This window comes from Grus americana, chromosome 3, assembly GCF_028858705.1.
Source record: "Grus americana isolate bGruAme1 chromosome 3, bGruAme1.mat, whole genome shotgun sequence".
NCBI lineage: Eukaryota > Metazoa > Chordata > Aves > Gruiformes > Gruidae > Grus > Grus americana.
Window position 1 is genome coordinate 63,863,912 of NC_072854.1, and position 23,948 is coordinate 63,887,859.

Sequence of the window (23,948 nt, forward strand, 5' to 3'; positions counted from 1 at the left end):
AGCTTAATTTTAGCAATAGATGGTCTTGATCCTGAAGTCATTACTCAAGAGTAATTAGCCAGTTCTTTGGCAGTATAATTTACCAGATATCTACTGATTAATATGATGATAATCACCTGAGTTATCAAAGCATACACAGCCAGAATAAACGCATTACAATGAAGAACAATTTTGGTTCACTAGCAATAACTCTCTATACTGGATCTACTTCTTTAGTCTTGAAAATACCGCACAGGTTATTGAAAACAGCTCTTAACTCAGTCATTTTGTATTAACAATGTCTTTACATTGTCTCCTCCACCAAAACATATCAACCTTTCTTCTTTTTAATTAAAAAAAAAAAAAAAAAAGGCACAACAAAACAACCCCAACAAAACCCCAAACCAAACCCCAACACACTTGCAATGAGAAAGACCCAAGAGGTGCTAAACTGATCGCAATGTACTATGCACATACTATGAGACTTCTCTACAGATACATCTCAATGCTGTGCCTTAATTTAAACATCAATATACTACCACCTGCCTGAAAGATTACGTACTGGCTATGATTCATGAGACTTTCATTAACACTGCTTCCAACAAAGATGTCAATAGCAGCGCTGCCTCTTGATATTTTGCCCATCAGGCCAAATGAAAATGCAAGCACCTCTACACAATCATTTGCAGAGATGACTTCATTCTTCTCACATTCTAAAACAAACTCAGGCTGTAGAGTACAAGGAAAATATAACTGCTCAGGTTCAGCAAATGATATCCACCTGGAGCTGACTGCATCCCATTGGCTTGGAGCACAGTCAACATGAATTTGGTTTGCCTGTATCACACTCTTCTGATTTTCCCTGAAAGCTCAGATCAGTCACAGTACCGCTACCAAATCATTCAGAATGAGCAACGATCTGTGGAAAGCCTCGCTTACAAACCATGCTCCTAAGCCAAGTCTTCCTTCTCAACAAGGTAAAGTTTACTAGCCTGGTCTCCCAAGAAAGTAAAACTGAAGTGACAGTGCTCTATGTGCTTATGTATATGGACATGTGTGAGTGCATGACTTTCCCCCTTTATCCCAGAGGCTCAGCTGAATTTGCTAGAGGCCTCAGAACATATGAAGTTCTACATGCTTTTTGAAATCAGGTCGCTGGGAAAAACAGATTCCCCACTGAGGGAAAAGCTGCAACACCAGCTTAGGTCTTAAAAGGCAGCAAAGAATCCACCTGAGAAGAGGGCACACACTCTGACTGCCTCTGTGCCTCATGAGAAGCTAAGGCAGCCACTCTGCCAGCACAGGTGTTTTTCAGCGCAGATTCTTTGGTGCATAATCATAATATGTCACCACATAACAATATTTCAGTTAAAACCCAGCTAACTATGAAACAAATTGGAGGGGGTGGGGACAGCACAGAGGAGAGGATCACACTTAGTCAAGTATCCATACAACTATTCCTGTCCTAACAAGCAACACAGTCAGGTGGTCATGGCATAAGACGCTAGCTTACGTACAACTGGCATGCTTACCCCAGCATGATGTGGTGTTCTCCTACGTCCAACAGCATCAGTAGAGGCATAAAGTTTTGCTCGGTCTCCTGTATTCCTACAGTTCATGGCCTTGTAGGACAGAGGACTGATGGGGCTGCAAGATGCTGAACGGGGACAAATGGGGATAACTACGGTGTTGGTTGGTTTTGTTATTTATTAATTTTAATTAGAGAGCAGCATTGGAGAATTGACAGAGGAAAGCCAGCAGGAACAGAAACAACCGAGAAAGACAGAAAAGAAAGAAGGTATTAATACATGGAGGAATGACTAATTCTCAAGTCAGAACCAACATTTGATACATTAGCTTGGCCACACATATAGTAATGATACAATTACAATAGGCACTCATGTACTTGTCCATTTGTAAACTAATAATTTCTTTTAAATAAATTAAGAAGTATGCCACATAACTGGGTAGTAGAAAGTAACAATGTTTTTCTGTTTAGTTTTTATACAACTGGTGGTTCTGAAAAAGCAATGGACGCAATGACTAGTCTGACTGACTAGCTTAGTATATACGTCGACATGAGTTTCAATTACATTCAGAACAGAAAACTATCAAACTAAAATGGAATGCCTATTAATTGGTCTTGGAAGTAGACAAAAATAAAAGGAGACATACACACAAAGATCAAAACACATTAACAATACAAAACAGTTTCACCTAGGAAATCAGTGAAATTACTGTCTACAATTTTTAGCAAGTGATGTGTTTTTAATAGTCTCTTTCTTAGGAATATTTGAAGTCCATCCATTTAAGAACTTTTATTATTTCTTGATAATACTAGAATAACAGCTGACTCAAATACATTCTCGACAGCAAACTGTTTTATACATTACAAAAAGCACGCTAACAACAACAAATCAACTTGGAAATTAATATTTGAGTAACCAGGATGGCAATTTTCATTGGCTTGCATAAGGACAAAGACTATTACCAAAAGATCTCCTGCCAACGGCAGTTTATCAGATACACAGTCTTCTGATTACATGTTCTTGAACTTTCTCTTGATTTAACTGAAGATGACGACTAGGGAAAACTATGTTATTACTGCAGAGGTTTATTTGTCTGCTCCTGTTTGTCTTTCCTGGTCATTTAATATAGTCTTAGAATAATTATTATTCAGCATGTTACTTGAAGAAAAACTAGAGCTTCTACATGGTATCTTCCCTATCCCTTTTTTTTTTTAGTAAAAAAAGTAAGAGAGAATTACATCCTCAGTTTCCTTGGTAAAAAAATCCAACATTTCTTGCCTCTAGATCCCTCTCTGAGCACACCTGAAGGAATGCAGTTCCACATACAGTTAATTCTTCCAGTCTTACAATAGTACAGCTGCTGTTACAGGAAGAGCTCATAGACTTAACAGTACTAAAGCTGCAAATTCTCCTGCACTGAGAGATTAACGTTATGAATAAAGCAAGTCTCATGTAAGCGTTACAGCAACAGCACTCATGCTTGTGTTACCATTTATAGGGATTTAAGTTTAATGAGGTATTATAACTGACTGACTTAAAAAAATAAATAAAAATCAAGAAACAAGAAAACAGGGGGTTTTGTTTATGGGTTTTTTTGGTTAAGTGTATCTAAACCAGATAGGAGGCAGTGGCAAAACATATGTTTTAAACAACTTATAACGTATGCGGTTCCCACCCTTTGTGAATCAATTCTCTTGTTGCACGCCAATTACCTGAAGTTACCACCAAGGATGACATCATAAGTATTAAAAGACAAGCAGTTAATTTTCATTTGTGATGTTGCCAAACAATGCTTTAGGAATCACTCCCAGTGAATCCTGTACCAACAGGATTACATCTATTCAGAGGAGCTTTTGGAGAGTTATTTTAAACATGTTTTGGTTTTGGAGGGTTATTTTAAAAAAATCCAGACATACTCTTATGCTGGATGTCCCTAACAGCTCACTTAAAATTTAAGAACATGAATCCATATTTAATTTTATTTTGATCTTTTGCATTGTAATTTATCTTTACAGCCAAAGGGCAGGGTAATTTTCTAGGGAATAATGACAGGCTGGGATGAGCTGAGTGCTCAGAGCACAGCTGTGAGCCATTACCACCACCTGATCATTAATCTCCAGGAAGTGTCCCGCATGAAGGGGCTGCAGTTATTGCTCTAGAGAATAATACCTGGAAAACAATGAGCAGATGGATTATTCTTCTGAGTGGTACAGTTCCAGATAGCATAGGGAAGGCATTTCAGGGAATTACCTCAGACTGACGACTGACAAATCAGTCATTCCTGCTATTTGCAATCTTTGTCATTATTCTACTCAGTTTAGAGCTTATTGTGCAGTATAAACAATAGCAGTCACCAAAAAAAAAAAAAAAAATCTTCAAGCTTGCTCCAGTGAAGTAACCACTTACAAAACTGAGACACTGCTTTCTCAACTATTCCCTAATGAGAAGCTGATTTTCCAATATCCTGCTTGGAAGATGACATGAAGTATTCTTTTTATAAGCTGTTGTTTGTGAAGAGTGAAAAGGAATTATCTATTTGTTCATTCCACTGTTTGCAGAATATCATCCATGTTTTTGCTCCTACAGTGCTACCCCTGTGGAAATGTACTGCAGCCTAATTAGTTATAAGAGTTCTTAAATGAAAGCTTCTTTAAAAGTAATCTTAGTAGATCTCTATTCCTTCTTACCTTCTACGTCATTTAATTAGAATAAAAATCCTGTCCATTTCAGACAGGAAAGACCTACCTAGGCTTAAAAATTCAGCATGTGCAGCAACATACTATCGTAATGGTTAAGCCCCCAGTGCATGATCATAAAATATCATATGATTAAAGAAGATGCAGCTGTCACCTGCCTAAAATACATGATAAGCAAGTATGCCCTGCTTGTCTTTGGAATACAGTTTTGCCTGGGCTTTAAGTTACCGCCTAGCAATATTTTCACATTTCTCCATGTTAATTTTCCCCTCAGTAAGTACAGCAGAGAGCTGTTCTGAGGTTGGCAGAAAACTTTACAATTATTATAACTTCACTAAACCTCCACATTTAACTTCTTATGTATTAAATTCATTGCAACCTGGGCCTGTCTTTCTACAAGTCTAACTTGTTCCATGTGTGAAATGCCCTGGTAGAGAGTGAAACTATTTTTTGCAGCAAGCAGCTCACAGCCTTAGCAGTGAGTGTGTTGAATCAGCTCTTTACAACATTGTGCACATTTCCTTAAACAGCCATGGACAGCAAGACATTGTTAACCTGCGTGTGTTGTATTCATTTACTGCATTGATCAAGAGGCAGGAGAAATTAAGAAAGAGGTGGTAGGAGAAAGTGCCATAGCAAACAACTGTACAAACAAGCTTTCATGCTGTTGCGCAATGTAACATTCAAGCTCATTCTGGGATGCTACCGTACACTCAGATCAATAACTTTACAACATCCCACAGGGAAGCTAGAAAAATAAGTGGCTGAGCCATGAAGCCTCTGTTCTTATAGGTTTACCTGCATCTCCAGACAATGCAGCTGTGCTTTTACTTCGGGCCAGGAATGAGTGAGTGGGCGTCAGGAGCCTGCTAACGATGCTGCTCTCCCATGGACTGAGCTGTAGACGGCGAGCTGAACATGCACCACACAAGCAAGATGTTAGATCAAACACTTCACAAAGAACTACCTGTTGCAAAAGTATTAGTATTATCTCCTCACTACTACATACCATGAAAATCTTGAAATTGTCCTTCAGAGATCAGAAGCATACAATCATTCAGTGTTTTGCATTTTATTCTTACTCCATTTTAGTAGAGGAATTCCTATAGGAACACATATATCTGAACATTTGTGTTACTGCCTGTGGCATTATGGCAAATTGTTATCAAATTAATACTGATATTTTGCACATATGCCACAGTCCCTATTACAAATGATAGGATAACATTTGTACTAGGAGAGCAGTCGCCGCTCCTAAATATAGACTTTGACAGAGATGATTGTGTCCCAGTCTCTTTCTACACATAAGGTATATAGTCTTCTAGTTACAAAAAAGACCAATTAATAAAACACCTTCTGAAGTCTGCCAGCCTAGCTAGAAAAAGCAAAGAAGGTTGCTTACTACTATAGAGAGAATTGTGTCAAAGAGGTTTATCAAAGCATTGCAAAAGGATACAATGCACCTCAACTGCAGATACCAAGCTCAGCAGCTACAGTTGTCTCAGTAACAGAGGAAGCCACAGAATACAGTCAGTACACTTGATCATTAATTCTCTGTCAAAAAAATCCTGCTAATGATAATTTTCACTTTAGAACAGTAACAAGAGCCAACTTTTTGCATTGTTAGTCTGTTTTTAAAACACACTACACTCTGACCTGGTTGGCATCGCTCACTCATCTTGCTTTTCCCAATATTGCCTAATGCAAATTTAGCTTGTCAATATATTCCTTATGCCTTGTAAAATTTCTTTATTTTTTTAAAAAAAATATTATTTAAACATTGATCATGGTGAAATAGTCACCAAGAGAGCCCTATAAATTACTTTTGAAATTGAACTAGATGTTTCTTCGATACTCTAATGTAATAAATTTTATTGTAATGAGCATCACAAAACAAAACGTTCAACTAGTTCTCATAGTAGTTCATTATAATAAGCTTAGACCATAACAATAATCTTGATGTTGCAAGTGAAATCAGGTCTTCTTACATCTCAGCATTCATTGACTTTACTTTGGTGTTTATAGCAACAAAACTGCAGCTTGAATTTATGAGGCTCAGTCTCTAAAACATTCATTGGAATGACTGGCTGTAATAAACTTGAGATTAATTTGCATTTTTAAAAGTAGAGATCCATCACTTTTAATAGCCATAAACTCTGAATCTGTCTTTAATCTACTCCACGCTGAGCCCCATGAAAAGAGGGGCCGATCTCAATCTCATCCTATGAAAACATAATTGCCTAATCTTCCCTCAGTGCTGTTTTTCACTTCTCAAATTGCTCTCCTAAATTCTGCTAACTCAATAAGGGGCATTACTATAGAAATATAGGACTCTCAAACACAGCAGGCTGTCTGAATAAGTGTCCTTATACAATGTACTACTGCCAGAGCTCTTTGTGATTAATGGTTCCATTCTGCATTGGTACACATTATACAGAGACACAAAATACCCTACAGAGACCTCCATTACAGCACACACATTATCATTAAGCTTGTAATTTAACAATGAAGAAAAATCACAGAACTACCATTAAACTGGATGCAATAATGGTAAAATCTCTGCTTCCCTTCTTCTCCAGGCACCATGCTCAGTATGATCACTGTTTAAAGCTACTGTTTCAAGACAACAGATTCTTTTTTGTGGTCTCATGCTTTACTAGGTGAGGCTCAAAGGCATGAGCATGGATGAGTCTGGAGAAACTCCTCTACTGTAGTTTTAACACAAAGATCGTACAACTTCAAAAAGCAATCCCTGAAGTTTTAGGCCAATAAATCAGTACTATGTATACTATTGATTTCCTGGAGTTCATCTGTACAGCTGCAAACAGCTGATAAGTAAATGTCACAACATAATATGGCCCTGTGGGGCAGCGGCAGACCTTACATGTGAGGCCCCAGAGATGAAGTAGCCTCAAGAGGACACAGCTAAGAGATCGATGACTTAGAACACTAAATTGCCATGTCTCACCTATCACTTGCCCTAAAGGTGAGTATGGTTTAATTCTCTTTTCTCTTTGCCCCTAAGACAGGGGAGCTTATATCCACATCACCTACTGGAAGTAATTGTGTGCCCACAGCATCCAACTGAGAGCGCTGAAGCACTGTTTGGGAGCGAGCTAGCTGATGCACACCAACACTGAGGTAAGAGAGACCAACAAAAACCTCTCTTCTCCATATAAATAACAGGCCTGATTCAGAGGTGTCGAAATAATTTTAGCCAGGAACTTGGAGTGAAGTATCCCTAAATCTCTAAAATGGGTTTAGATAAGAGTTCATTTAAATACATCTTAGCTCTGTGGATCAAGATCATCACATACTGAGTTTTCCAAACATAGCTTCCTGAAAGCATCTTATTTGACACTTCCAATACATATTCTAACAGTCATTAGCATCACCATTAACCTAGAACAGCCAAATAAACTTTTGCCCACTAAGTTACAAGAGTATTAACACCTAAGTGCATTGAACAACTTAACTTTGGTGTCCAATTCACACTGAAGCAAATTGAATACAAAACAAAGAACATCCCAAAGTAATAAGATCAACTTAAAGACAATGAGGTCAGGGTTTGTGTTTATTGTTATTATTATTTTTGTTTTTAATGCCTTGGGGTGACGTTTTCAAGATTTGCTCTTTCAAACCATCTGAAAGACAAGGGGAAGTGATACTTTTTGTTCTCATGCAGTGCTAGACTATCACTCTTATGGCTGTTTGCTCCTTATTTCCACACAGGAAGCACATTCATGATAGGGCAGCTGGTGCAAGTACCCCTACCCCTGCTACAAGCAGGTTAGTTTAAGCAGATTAAAGAAGATCTTTATAGCCTAACTTGTAACTGAAAACCACACAAAGTCCCAGGGAGCTGGCAACAGTGAATTGAGTACAGTCTTCTGTATTTGTCTTCAAGATATACAAACTGAACACTGGAAAGTTGTCTTAGCAGCAGCAGAATAAACTGCAAGTAAGCAAACAGCAGCATCTGATTAGTTCTAGGAACAGATGGGAGACAGTGATTTAACAGGTCTCCTGATGAGCACCATGAAGGAGAGACTCACTGATAACAGTGGTGTTTGCTCATACAGAGCCATGAACATGGTGAGGAATAGATGGGTGAAAACTATTCTATGCTTAGATTCTCTTTCAACAGGAAACAATACTGGAGTCCCTCAATTTCTTCTATAAAGCTGGCAAAGGTGATGCAGTGATTGAGACCATCACTTGGTTTGAAAGAAAAAGCACTGCAGAGAGGAAAAGGAACACAACTATGGTGCAAGTTTTGCTTTGCAAAACTAAGAAAGTGTGTAGCTCATACCCATCTAAAGTGTAATCGTCTTGCTAAGTTTTCCTTAAAGAGCACAATTACCAAAATGTATTGGTCAACAGCAGCTTTCTCCACTTGAATATGTGTGTTCGTGTTTTGTTACAGTGTCAACTACTCAGACCTGTACCACTAACATAAAAGCATAACGAGAAGCCTGTTCTAGCTGCCTGATTGTAAAATTGTGAGAAAGAGATATATAGCAATACTATACTTGAAAAGGAATTAACCAATCTTTTAGGCAATTAGTTCATGAAAACTTTTGTCTTTTGCTGGAGGGGGGAAATCCTGTCCTTCAAATGGTAAAAAGGTGCTGCTTAACAGAAGATGTGTTCTTGATGACAGCTATAAGCCACTTAGGGTAAGCTTATCATTCTCATCTCCAGCTCACTGTTTTGCAGATAGGAGTATGCATTACGGACAAAGTGTGATTGGTGCCCTCTGGAAGGTGAAATGGAGAGCAGACAGTTAGAGCCTTCCTTTAAGCATTTGCCTTAAGATGTTGAGGCCACCAAAGACACCAGTGGCACTTCTCCAGATACATGCTCAACTACATTTAAGTATATGACTTTGCACAAGAAAAAGGATATTTATAATGTTTGGATTTGCTTCCTGTCTTGGAGCCTGTGAAAGACAGACTTCTGAGGAGTTCTGTGCTGTTTTAATGAAAATGGTAAGCAAAGAATGCCTCAACACTTAAAAGTTTTAGACATATGGCCATTCCTTCCATACTCCTTCCCTTTCCCCACCACTAGGTTGCCTACTACTCAGTCTAACTTCTGAATTTGAATTGGGTGGCAGAAACTATAACATGATGAGTTACAGTCCATAAGACACTATCCTTCATATTTAATGCCTGCTGCTCTTCCCCCACCAAGATCCTTCCTCAAACAAGCATCCTCTGGCAAAGAACAGCAACTATCTGGAAAAATATATATATACACCTGAAAAGCTATTAAAACTGACTGGATTTCAACACTTAGAGCAAAAAATTATTGGAGTTTTGGAATAAATTATTCCCTAATATAATGTTGTATTTTTCACAAGTTACCAGACTCTACACTAGAATTAACATGGCTCATCAAATCAACCAGCTACACACGTACAAGCATGCACATAACACATGGCACTTCGTTAAGACACACAAATAATGATGTCTACCAATCAGTTTTGCAACACAACCACAATTCCACTCTAAAAATTGTTTTTGAAAACATGCATTGATCTAGACTGAAATGGGACAGAACTTCTCATTCTCAGTAGAGGACGAAAAATCCCTACCAAGTACTTTTCTGTAAAGCTCTTTATACAAGTTATACAAGAGACATTCTTTTATAAAACTCCTTTAAGCTCAATGCTTCAATCTCGTAAATCCTCAGAACAGAGGCAGTGATTCAGCTATGTTAATTTTTAAAAGCTTTGTGGTTTATCATTTGTGCAGAGTTGTAAACATTAAAAACATACACTGAAATAAAGCAATCTTTAAAAAGTAACTGGACACAAACAGTCAATAAACAGACCGTATGAAAACCACCCATACCTCTTCAATAAAAATAATCAGAAATGGTAATAAAATAACCACTTGAAAGCTTCATGCAACATGTTCTTAGATATTCAAGAACTACTACCAAAGAAGAAAGGAAAACAAAATAATGACAAAATGGCCTAATGCAAATAAAAGGTCACACATGATTGCATGCACTATGGAGCGATGTATTCTTTCAATAGTTGTACTTCATTTACTAAAAACCTGACAGAAGCACTGCTTTTATCATTTGCTAAAGTAAGATTGTTTAGGTAAGGTCTCTTGTTTTAAAAAACAAGAAATATATATTTCTTCTCATGGGAAAAAGCGTTCAATCATTTACTTTTTATATTTGAAGTCTTTTCACTCTCACTTAGATGAAGTACAGAAAATGACTTCAGAAGCTTGTTTTATGTGCAAAGTAATACATTGATATAGAACATTCTTTCTTGCAGGTTTTTTTTTTTCTTTGAAACTGTACCTCTGTCTGGAGAATTTAGTAATGTTGCAGATGAGGAGGAGAGCCGCTTGTTAATGACTGGATCAACATGTTTCGAAAGGTTCATTGTTGAAACAGACCGCCTGTCTGGATCTAAAACAAATGGAGATAATGCTAATTGACAGCCCACATGCAGTAGTGCAAGTTCCTAGCTCACTAGTGGGAGGAGGAAAACATGACTAGGTCACTCCTGCTCTACCACAAGAACTTTCAAAATATAATGGACTTCTCAGCAGACATTGTATGGGTGACTCAAAGACTGGGCACAAAACCATTTAAGTTTCACGTGTCTAAATTATGCTGTTTATTGATTATCATTCAATCAGGCTGCAATCCAAGGACTTAATGGATGACCTAAGCGGATACTGGTAGACAAGATGATATTTCCTCATTTCTTTCAATATTCTCAGATAAAGCTTGCTCATGACTTACAATAGAAAGCTTCGGGGAAGGACCAACATGCTTGGAAATGTGGGGTTATTCCTAAAAAAACCCCTTAGCACCTGAATAAAAGGGCATTTGCCACTTGTCAAGGCACTGTTACTAGGCAGAAGGTCAATATCGGGACAATACAATGTTGAAAGATTAAAGGGAGACTAGGGTACAAGGGAAGCAAGAGTAAGCCCAAAAGAAATTAAAAGATTTAGTTAAAAATCTCATAGTTATGTATAAGTCTAAACTTCCCACCACAGAGTCATTTTCTACCTGCTGTGAATGAAGTTGTAGTTAGTCAATCCAAAACAGCACACAGCTTAGCAGATAAAGAAAATGAGTCTGTGTGGAAAGCTAGGCACTACTTGTAAAACACATGCTTGGTATATAATACTAAAGGGGTTTATTTTGCTTTAAGGTCTGTACATTTTAGAGTGGTATTACATCATTTGCCAGCACAACTGCTGCAGAGTCAGCATCTGCATCCTACTGAGGGGTGATGGCTATTTCAAGAATACAGATCATGCACACACTTTGTACCCGAGTGTGTCACGTGAAGGTTGCTAGTAATGGCAGAAGAGGAGGAATGAGTTAAACAGGCTAGCTATATGTTTTCTGTTCTCTCTTTCTCAAAAAAAGAGCCACCTGCATCAACTATGTGTCCTCCATAGCAAATTTCCATTTGGAAATCTGACATTTGGAAGATGCTGGGAGAGTCAATTCTCCTTTTACTTACTTTTTAGCATGTACTGAACCTCAGCACTACTCAGCAAAGCATTCAACCATGATGAAATGCAAGGAGGCTTGAGCATATGCCTAAATGCTCTGCTGATTCATATTCTGTGTGTGTAAAAATATGTCCACATACTGTTTTGGAAGGAGATACAAACTCAGGACACTGACAACATTAAGGAGGATGTTGCTGAAATATTATCCGTAATTGTTTATTACAAGTGAATCAACATTGTATTTACCTGCTCTGACCTAGTGGATTAAAGTATACCCACTGTGTACAAACAATTTTCGTAGAAATACAATGCATGAAAAATGCCTTTACTCTCCCCAGATCTATGAAATATAGCATTCACTGTAACTGGTTGAGGGGAAGAAAGATTCTCCCGTACCCCCTGCAATTACTTGCTCACTTTGCCTAATGTTAAAATGACTCAGTGAGGGTATAAAACCAGCAAACTGGGTACTGGAAGGGGGATAAAACTCAGAAATGGGTTTTAAAAGGAGAAATCTAAGTGTTATAGCTAAGAACAAGACCTCTGTAGGCTGGCAAGATTATCCCATATAGATTGCTGTGTGCGAGTCAGTACTGGAGACAGGATGCTCAGGTTTCACGTGTCACAGATCTTTGTCGGAACAGTATTTGTGGGAATGGGATGGGGATTTTGATCTCTTATATCTAATCTATAGCTGAGAACATGCACAGTGTACCAGTACAGCCAAAAAGTTTCTACAGTTGGTATAAAGGATGTACTGCATAAAACAGCTTTCTGAAAATGACAAATGACTATGTGAATCCTATAAATGTAGGCCAAATGCAATCGAAGATTGCTGGTTTCTTTGTTCTAAAATAAATAAATAAATAAAAATATCCATGAGCAACACATCACCCAATGCAGCTGGTTAAATGTGCAAAATAATTGTAAATCCCATGTGTAGTATGCCAAAAGGGTTTTAGAAAAGACCAAAGTATTCAAACTGGGTCTCCTTGAATTCCAGTAGACCGAATATTATGCTTCATTTCAGTGAATTGTGCCAAATCCTTACAGTCAGCCAGTAGTAACTCTCCATAGTAAAAATAAACAATAATGAAAAAATCTGGTACTAACAACAGTTCTAATCTATCAGCGTGATGTTAAGCATGCATTGCAACTACATGAGGGTGGTTTAGTTACTGATGTTCTCATTTCCTGAGAACTAGCTACGGGTAAAGGAATCAACAAACCACAGCAATTATGTACCAGGTTTTCTAGCACCACCCAGAGATCTGAAGTGGTGCTCCAGGCCTGCTAAATCGAGAAAGGTGAATGATGATTCAAAAAAATAACCTAGGGACAGAATGCAAGACAATGATTTTTCACAGTAAAGAAAATAAAAATCAAATAAGTTATACAGAGTTAAGCAAAAAAGGAACCTTTTATGAAAAATAACTGTTTATTGAACTTATATATGACAAAGATTTCAGAGCATTCTTTTCTCAACTTTTTTGTTTTTCCTTCTTGATGAGAGGTTAGACACACTGAAATGTATACGTTAAGAGTAGGAAGAGAAGAATTCTAAGTATCACTTTCTGCTGAAAGAAATAAAGGACAAGTTCTCTTTTTTGGGTTCGAGTCATATTTAACAGGGCATATACACATTAATGACTGGCAGATTAAGTTAGAGAAGATAACTGGGGAAAAAGCATATAGTGAAAATTCACTTAAACGTAATTTGCCCATCTTTTAAGTTTTTCTAGGGGAAAAAAGACTTCTGTCTCCCCAAAATATCTGTACAAAAGTACAGACAGCTTATTACAAAGAAAAATTTTTCTTCCTTATGTCTGTTTTAATCTCAGTATTTGGTCATTTCCACCAGACCTATTTTTTGAGTCATGATATTTAGCATTTGCACACAGTAGCTTTTATCACAAGACTGACACAGCACAAGCACACCCACACATACACACATAAACAACAGCAAAGCAGCAGAAGCAAGAAGCTGTAGCAGGATAGAGTTACAGAATTAGTCAACTCCTGAAACAAGTTTTAACTTTTGTTCAGATTTCTCCTTGTTATCTTGTTGCTACACAGGAATGTCAGAAACATGCTATTGCTAGCAATAATAAGATCAAGAGCAAAGAATTTAAACCGGTATACACCGAATCATCCTTCCTTCTAACAGAAGCAAAGTAAATTCCAGTTAACTGGCAGGGCAGGAAAACTGGCTAGCAAACCAAGCCTCCCTCTTTACCTGTGTTATTAATGCGGTTATGTAGTGCTCCTCCCCAGGACCACCTGTTTTGCTTTTGTTTTGGCTTCTGGCTTCTTTCAATTGTGCGACGTACAACAGCTTCATGTCGTTCCTTAAGTACAACAGGATAATACATTTGGATACTATTGGGTGTTTTTTTAACTTAATCTTCTCAGCAAGCCCTGCTACCCTCCACATGGACAAATCCTAGCAGGCATCCTGGAGTTGTGTTCAAATTTATGTGCTGCCTACTAAGACATACTCTAGAACAGGATTAAGCAGCAATTAAGCCATAAATAAGTTAAAATATTAACTGTAATTTTGAAAAGGTAAGATCTGTTTGAGACCTGCAGAAAAAAACCAACAGTGGCCCTGTCATGGCAGCCACTACACAAACACACCCTAGGGCTACTTCCTACCTTGTATCTCCCTCCTACTAAATACTAGAACGGTGGGAGAGATAGGAAACAAAAAAACCATGAGAATGAGCTGACTTGCGTAGGATTACACTGCACTTAGTTCCCACCTTAACCAAGACAAATCAGCCAAGAGCATATTTCATTACACACTCACTTTCTTAAAGGTTTTGTTAGGGTAACTAATATTTAGCTATCCTTATACCGAATGGCTAAGAATTAACAGATAACCATACAAAACCGACCCAATTTATATTTTTCTGCATGAGTTTGTATAGTGCCATACACTGTAACCCAGACATGCCCAACTTAGCTGCATTTGATTCATAAAGGGCACTTTAGGAAGTATCCGTGCAAGTAAGGCTTAAAATCATCTCTCGCATGCTTTCTCATACTGACCATGTTGCATTCTTTTCATCAACTCTTAAAGCTTGGTAGTACCATATCTTATGGTAAAAGCAAGCTGAAAAGTGTTTTCATGACATTTATTCTTACCTTATCTTCTTCTATTCTCTGCCTTCGCTTTTCTTCTACGGCGGCTCGCCTTCTCTCTTCTTTTAATCTCTGCTCCTCTAGCTTCTTTCTGCGTTCCTCTAGGTGTTTTTCATAATGTTGCCGGGCTCTCTCTTCTCTTTCTAACCAGACGGATTCTCTTGCAGCTGTGAGAAAAATCAGAAATAAAAGTATTAACATGCTATATGTGATGAAGTCTTTAATGTAATTTGAATAACCAAGCTAAATGGAAAAACTTTTGAACTCATTTTCTTAAGAGGACATACGTAATATCCTAATGTCTCCTCATGTATTAAAACATTGTGTATTCCGGTCACACATTCATTTCATTTCATCTCAATTTACTTAATATAATTACCACCAGAAATAGTTAAATTATTTGAGCATATAGTTTCTATGTGGAAGAAAGGATTTTTTGTTAGTTTAAAATATCTAAATTCTTAAGTCAGATGGATGTGAACACACTTCTGTTGTACAAACCATGATAATTCTCTGTAATCTTTTACTGTAAAAAGAAATCTAATAAAAAGAAAGACTATTACCACTATATACCTTCAGTGATCAATACAGATCTCTCATCATAGAAGTGGTTGGGATGACAATTCTAGCACCTGGACTGGGTAGCCATACCAACAGCTGACCAGAAGGAAGTTACCCACCAAAGAAGTTGGTCTAAAGGTGAACTTTAATCTGTCATGTAACTCCACTGCCGCAGAGCTCTGAACAACATGTTTCAGAAACACTAATCAAGACAAATCAAGAAGCACTACATGAGACAGATTTTGCTACTCATCAGGGTCTGAATTTTCATGAAGGAACTATATGGTACAATCTGACTCAAACTGTAGTCCACGTGAAACCGATGCTCTGGACCCCTCCCCACTGCTGCCTTGAAAGCTTCAGGTCCCAGAAATTTTTGTGTTCTAAAAAACTCTGTTACTTGCTTTTTAAAAATCCCAGACATTTGATACCTCTCGATCTTCATGAACTGACAAGACAGGAGCATAGGAAGAGATGCACATAAAGGTCATGAGACAAACATCACCAAGAACCACATTAGAAAACCATACACAGAAGGAGCTCATTGATAACACAGCAGCAACAGGGAACCAGGACAGCAAAGCATCAAAAAGACTTTCGATTTCCAAGGCCAGCAATGTAAGGAAGTGCTCTGCCTAAGTGTGAGACAGTATTTTTTAATTCAATCGGGGTGGGGGTGTAAAAAAGGAGGCTATTGTTATAATCACATACTCTAGAACAGCAACTTCAGCCTTCATTAGCAGAGATATTTGTGTTGACACAACCACATTCCAAAACACCCAAATGCTTCTAGGTGCTCAGAGCATACATTGCAACTGCTTCTTATAACGCTAGGACTTATCTTCACCAAACTACTCTTCTGCACTTTCCTGTCTAATCCAAACAAATCCCACCTCACCCAATAAAGAACTTAGATTGCCCTCTAAACCTTATGTACTTGCATATGCAATCTCATGAAAAATATCAACCCTGAGTCGACCAGTTCATATGTAGAGTGTCTCCCTCAGGAAAACAGCTCTCTACCATTTCAGATGTCAAATACTTTGCTGAAAAATGCAGATAGCATGTTTAGCTTTGCTGTGGTATGCAAACTAGTAGAGAGATGTTTGTTCAACAGCTACAAGCAACCATAAGACACCCTCTTGGCAAGGCAGGTGAAAGTTCAGTAAGGTGTTTGCAGGAAATTTAACAATCGTAGCTAGAATAATTACAACAACAAGGAATAGTACAGTTGCTTAGATAATTACTAACAATAGGTGTGAGAAGTGACACATGCAAGTGTGAAATACTAATGCAAGAGCCACTGGAAGATTTATAGAAATGCTTTTCTATGCTAATTTAGTTAAGTGACTTGAAGAAGAAATGTGAACTGCAGACTATGGCAGAAAATAGCAGAATCCGGCACAAAAAGCAGCTTCCAGGCCAACTGAAATCTGCAAAGGCTCCTTCTTCTGTATTAAAGCCTTACAACATAACAAAATAGAGCCAAAATTGGTGTTTCAAACACAAGACTAATTTGTAAACCAGAAACGTGCATCTGCTGCCCCTTCTTGGGAGCCAACAGCTCACCAAGAGAATGGACAGAGAGATTACTCTCACTATGGTCTACTCTTCTCCTGGGAGAACTTGAGCCCTCATGATGCTGTCTTCCTGTAGCCCAGGTCCCAAGAAGCCCTCAGATTGAGCCCACCTTTTCCAACAATTTAGGTTACATCCTGAACAACTGAAGCGTAAGATATGTCACCTCTGAGGTACCGTCACCTTCTGTTGTCTTTGCCTTCTGCTTAACCAATGCCTTGGGCAGAACCGCTGTCCGCCTGTCACCAGAAAGGTAGTGATTTTTGCAAAAGCTTGCTCTTCCTATTAGCTTCTGCACAGCTGGATTGTAGAATAGGGTCAGTGCAAGAATAGGCAACCACATCAGTGAACGGTACTGTTCTTTTCACTTACTCCACATGCATTTATCTTGTTTTCTTCAGCAAATGAAGATAACATTCTCTAAAAGCAGCAACCCAGTTAATTTCAACCAACTACTTTTTCAAAAAAAGAAAAAAATACCTATTGTCTCTAATACCATCTAAAAACTGTCAAAAGATATTTCTAAAGTTCTTACATGTAAAGGGAAAAAGAATGAAGAGTATCATTAATCTTTGAATTCTGCACTGCAAACATTTCACGTTAACTCTTTCTTTCTCCTGAATCTTTGATGAAAATTTCAGAGAAAGTCAACACTTACTATTACAGGACGGGATCACTTTGGATCTCCCTATTCAAAACATGCACACTTAAAAATTGTATTAACTTTTATCCATTTTGGTGAGGTTTCATGACCATTTTAATCAAAGTGCTGGCTGGCACCAAGAAGCAGCATTTGCCCTCTGCTAGGCCCTGAGTTTGTACTCCTCCTCCCCACACTGACAATGTTGTTCACAGGACTGAGATCAGATGGATCAAGGAAACAATCTGGTTAAAACCAGGTTGCTTCCCTGCCTTTTTTCTTCCAACACTCTTAGTTGCAGCTGGTCCAAATGTAGATTGGTCTGCCTAGGCAGATGGGTAAGCAGACATGCTGCTGAGTGGGTTTGGGGGTTCTGAAACCAGAGGAAGCCTCAGGGCAGAAACAGGAGCGCTGGGCAGTGCAGCACAGCCTGCCTGAGCTCTCCTGAAGCGAGGCAGGGCTTGATGGTTTGCTGAATTCAACAGCAGGTCAATGCAATACATGCAGAGAAGCTGATTACACCTTGTTGACACCAGATTAATTCAAACCCACCCTACACCTAAAAGGAAGGTTATAGAATATAGCTTCTCTGTATTTCACGGATTTATGAAAGCCTCTGCCCCAAGCTCTCAGTCATTGCCTAATTCCACAGACATTAAATTCAAAAGTTTTTGTCTCAAAGACCTCTGCAGTTCTGTTTTGAGTAGTATCACATTCCTGTTTCTCTGACAAGTCACACTCCCAGCTTAGGATATATTTTCTCCAAAAGTTAATTCTTTCTCCTCCATCAATAGAACCAATGACTACATACTGGACACCTGTCTGAAGACCAAAGTTTCACAAAAGGCATGGTGAGGCTGGGAAATCATGCCTATTACTCATGAGGACACAAAAGGAAGGAAAGAGACACTCAGAGCTTGAGTTTACAGGCCTGAACAGGTAAAATATTTTACTTCATAAAACCAAACTTCAATAGAACTTAACTAATAATATACAGTGAACAACATAATACTTTTAATAATTTTTCCCATTTCAAGCCTAAGTTTTTATCTTCCTCTTTTTCCTCAAATAATTGTTCAGTACTGCTACACTACAGTAATGTTAAATAACTGTTAAATATCATTCCTGGAGGATGTGGTATTACTCTCTCCTCCTGTTCTTTCTGTATAATTACTTCCTGTGAGGCTTCTGCTAGTTTTCATCTTCAGAATTGTTTTCTATTTACGTCTACTGTTATGTTTCATTTCTGATACATAAATGGAAAAAGACTTTGTTTCAGTTCTGAGGACAGCATTGTGCAGATACATATAGATGCAGAGCTTGTAATACTTCAACTTTAAAAAGGTATATGACTTTATGGACTTATTTTATTATAACATGCACAAACTGTAACAATTAGTTTTAATTATTTAATCTTTATTATTTGTCCATCTGTAGATATCACACAAATGGATCCTGGAAAAAAATAAGAATTATTCCCTGTCCTCCTCCTAAAAGGAAATCTAGAGTCCATTTCATTTATTGCATGCAAAATTTGCATAATTTGATCTTTGTTAAAAGCTTTAGCTTCCCTGGCTAACCATTCAAGAGTGGAACTAGATTGTTCCCTTATGTAATGTCATATGTTTGCAATCTAAGTTAGATCTACCTTTACTTAGGAAATGCTCTAGTTAAGAGTCTTACAGCATCCTGTCACCATGGTGTTATACAAATGACTTCAAAAAATAATAAAAAAAAAAAGAATGCCCACACCCTGTCACATAGGCCCTGAACACACTAAGTAACCCATACAATGTAGTTGTTCAAAACTAGAATTCAATCAAACAATTTTGCTCAAGTTTTGAAACATCCATTCTCTTTGAAAAAGCTAAGAGCACCTAAGGAGCTTAGTAGCACGTCATGAAAGTTCATCTAGCTGCAGCATGTTGGCTTTTACTCAATAGTCACTTACGTACATACTCTAATGATCATATCAAGACAAGCCGCTGCTGTGAGCCAAAACATTTCCACAGATCTTGAGATCATCTGCATCTTTTGTGCCTGGAATCTGCTTACAATGGCAACTCAGCATGAAAACGCTCTTTGGTTTTCTACTGAAAATAAAGCACTTCCTGAAGGATATGAGAAATTAAGAAAAGCAAAGAATAAAAAAAATCCCTAACTTCCTTAACTGATGTCACTGGAATATTAATTTGCCTGTAAAAGACATGGATATTGTTTGTTCTTTCTGTCATTAATGTAAATGGTTAGACCTCCTTTGGACGTTATTTGTGGTGGTTTTCATAGGCTTCAGCCTGTCATGTTTAGAAAAATTAATGAAAATAATATATTTGAACTTTCAAGATCAAATTCAGGAAGAGAAAGGCTGAAAACATTTTAATGTTTTGGTACGTGAAAGAGTTAACTTTTACATACACTTTCACTACTGGGAAGACAATCAGAATGCTAAACCTCTGGATAGAACACTAATCTTCAACTTTCTGCTCCTCAGAGAAAGGATGATAAAATCATACTTTTTGATAAGGAAGGACAACTCAATAACAGAAACACACATTAGTGATGGATTACCAAGGCAAATGGAAGTGTTAGACTGCAATACATTATAACAAAAGAAATAGGTCTGATTTTAAACAAATATAAAATCTATGTCTTTCCATCACCTTTAAGTTACAGCAAAAGGCAGGAGAAAATATGCACCCATCTTAATATGAGGAAGCTACTAATTTTATGCTTGGGCTATTTACTAGTATTTAACTGGTACATAAGAGCATGATTTATGATACATCTGTTTTCTGAGAAAAAGTATAATATCTATTTTAATGGAGTTAATTTTTTCCACGGATAGGGAAATAATCTTTCCGGCTTTAATTTTTAAAGTATTAATTCCTACACTTTCTCTTATTAGAGAATCAAAGGAAAATATTTCCTTTTTTCACTGCTTCCTGTGAAGCACCTCCTGCACTACTGACATTCTTGCATGAACTTAAGGGCTCAGTTTTTGACATCTACAAGGTAGGTACATACAGTGACATAAGTTAGTGTCCTTAGATATATGATGATATCTTCAGGAAAAAAAAAAGTTTAAAATAGCATCTTTTTATTTCATTCTCATGTCCTTGTTTATGAGTTTGCAGAAGCTTTTTTTCCTGCTATCCCAGACAGAAATTAACAAATTGTAGTCAAGAGTAAAAACTAAGTTTACTCAAGGGTTAAAAAAGCCCACTCTATAGTAAAAATTAGAGATATTAAGCCCTACACGTACATAGGTGTGCTTCTAGAAGCACAACAAGCTTTGTTTCATAGAGATACACACATCAAATGACTTGCTGATAGAAGGAATCAGCAGATGAGCCTACAGGAAACGGAAGATACCTCTAAAAGGTCTGATGAACTTGGAAGAGCAGCCAATTTGCAGGATGTAGAAGGGGAAAATACCCACTTTTATGATGGCTCCTCCAGAAGCTATGCTAAGAGCTGTGCCCAGTACTGAGCCAATGCTGGACACCAGTATGGGTGCAGTTCAATTAAAAGGCTTTTTCTTGAGGCTGAGCTTTAACAACTTGATGATACTTCTCTCCCTCATAATAACACACATTGTCTGACAACACGCAAGAATCATTCACAGAAAGCTCGGTCGTCGTTCAAATAGTACCTGTATGCTGAAAGCTTAAATAGCATAGGAACATTTAAATTATAGCTGGAAAACACAAATAAAAGTCACAATCTGATCCTTGTTTTATCCATTACTTAGTACAATCTATAAATTCGAACAGTCATATGACACAAGGGGACAAAATTAGAGCATAAACCCAAGATTTAGAAATTGAGCATTGGATATGCTGTTAATACTTTCTGCTTGTCTGCAAACTAGTAATGCTGGATTAGATTACAAAGCAAAGTAAATAAGGCCATACTTCTGGCACGTCTGAAGTGAATAACAGAGTAAAAGAAAACAAGGTCAATCAAAAAAAGAAACATTCCAATATTAAGAGACACATAAGACTTGAAACCAATTGATTTTACACTAGAACTAACTAATTTAACATGGGACATGTTAACTGCAAACCATGCACATTTCTTTTGTGGAAATAGTTTTGTTGTTTCTCTCCCCAATTTTGCACACAGAAAGAGCGCCATTCTTTGCAGGGGTTTTAGGATGTAAGGGAAGGGGAAGCATGCATTAAGTGTCAGAGCCTCTATTATCTGTTTATCCATGTGAAGCAAAGGGGGGTCCCCTCCAGCTCCTCTTTTGCTGTCCCTTCTGCTGTCTCTCATTTTAGTCCTTTTTCTTCTGGTTTACTGCCTATATAAAGGCAGTCTAGCACCACCCTTTCTCAATCTGCCTTTTGCATCCACCTTGGACACACAGCTTACCTGACTAAAGATCCTATAGTCTTTGTCAGTCATTCCAGCCTTTATCGTTTCTGACTTTACAGCACTGAGCTCAGCAATACCTTTCTCCTCTGACCGCTGTTTCACCTTTCCTCGCTGCCAGGCCCACACTGTCTGAGACTGTGATCACCTCCTTGCTGCATTAGCAGAAAAATGGATCAGTGATGCTTTAACTGTACCTAAAAACAGCGACGTTCCATAAGGCCACGGAAGAGGCTGACTGAATGAATTAAAAGGTGAACTTCAGAGCTGTAATTAAAGCTGAAGTTAATGTTAGATTCTCTAAGCCAACCTTTCCCCAGGAACCATGCTCTGAGGGACATTCAACACAGAAATTTTTAAACTAATCTTCCTTAAAAATTGTTTTCTTGTCTTACAAACCCTTCTGACACTCAAGTCCTCTGAGAATATCCCAAAATGATTCATATGCTAGGGTCACTGATTCCCAGTTTCTGTGAGGCTTCTGACTGCGGAAATGTCAGATAAAATTCTGTACCCAACTGCCAGAGAACAGAGTAAGCCAGAAGGAATCAATGGACAGAAAAAAGTTGTATTTTTTATTAATGTGATGTTTTGCCAATGATCACTTTCAAATGTGATCTTTAAAATATTATTTTAATGCTTATGCATTGTAAGTATTGAGAGTTTAATGGACTTAGCCAACCTGGAACTCAGACATATTGTAAGAACTAAGATTAATAACATATTTCCCTAAATGAAGAGTTAAGTCAGATGGCAAGATTACCATCTTTTGTTCCCAATGCCAGCAACTAAATGAGCCATGTGTCCTTGTCAGGATCATAACTGTGATAAAAAAAGGTCAGTCTTCAGGCAGGATTACTGTAGATAAAACATGCACAGATGTAAGACTTAAAGTGGTTTTCTCAAGAATCAGGGACTGAAATACTGCAAAATAAAAACAAGAAATCCCCAACTCTTCCTCTTTGCTAGGCCACTATCTAAGGTTATCAGAATGAAACCCATTTTAAAATCCCAGTAACTTTCCCTGTTGAAAAAACACATTTTGATTTTTTCCTTCCAGTTATGGAGAACCAGGTCTACGCTAATAAATGGAACATGCCCAGAGATCAACTGGCATGGAACAACTTTCACCTGTACTACTAAACTTCTACCCTCCAAAATGGCAACAGTACTTACACATGCAGAAAAGCCCATGGGCCACTGCTGCCAATTCCCGAACTTGTCTGGAAATCAGCAAGGAGACAGCTAGTTGGCTGGAGCCAAAACCCTGCCAGGATCCATCATAACAGTTTAATAGGAAGAACAATTGGGTTTCAGCACCAGGGAATGCTCTTCAGTGCTGTTTAATTTGCCAGTACTTATACAACCAATATGGCAGAGTTAAAGGTGAAGCCCTGCTACTGAAAAAGCAGAAGTTTTTATTAAACTTTTCCAGTTTGACCAGGCCATCTACCATGTTTGCCTTCACAAACAACTAATTTCTGATGTGTATGTCTTACAGCCTCCAGTACCAAACACAGCCGGTCAGCCTGACACACGTGAAGGAACCATAATGCCTAGCTGGAGCCAGGAAAAGTGTGACAGCTCCCTTCCCTCTGTCCTCTAAGAACAGCCCTATTTGACCTACCACCACCTGTCTTGGGATTCCCATCTTGCACGACCTGAGAGGGTTGTTCTCACACAGAGGGATCTGATATTCATACTTTAAAGGACAGATGTTAACTTCATGCATAAGCACTGTGGGAAAGAGTGCTAGCAGAAACAACACAAAATGAAAAAATGATTACTAAAGAGCAAATGACACATTGGAAGCATTCATTTATAGAATCAAGTAAAGATTACCCTAATAATCCTTTAAAGGTTTGAATGTGCATATCAACAATTAATACACACGTTACCAAATGGTCAGGGGAATAAAAAACTTGAAGCATGGCTGCTCAGCAAT

General features: G+C 37.9%; 1 protein-coding gene across 12 annotated transcripts in view; it reads right to left on the reverse strand.

Annotated features, from left to right (window-relative positions):
* The window catches only part of MAP7 (microtubule associated protein 7), a 119,687-nt gene that overhangs the window by 21,272 nt on the left and 74,467 nt on the right, over positions 1–23,948 (reverse strand). For 7 of the 12 annotated variants that reach the window (XM_054819465.1, XM_054819464.1, XM_054819468.1 and 4 more), the window contains 5 exons: positions 14,854–15,017; positions 13,943–14,054; positions 10,529–10,639; positions 5,003–5,116; positions 1,512–1,660 (listed from right to left, as the gene is read on the reverse strand). In XM_054819465.1, the coding sequence (XP_054675440.1) occupies positions 1,512–1,660; positions 5,003–5,116; positions 10,529–10,639; positions 13,943–14,054; positions 14,854–15,017 (650 nt within the window). The remainder of the gene's footprint in view (positions 1–1,511; positions 1,661–5,002; positions 5,117–10,528; positions 10,640–13,942; positions 14,055–14,853; positions 15,018–23,948) is intronic. The other 5 variants (XM_054819475.1, XM_054819474.1, XM_054819476.1 and 2 more) reach the window with 2 other exon arrangements.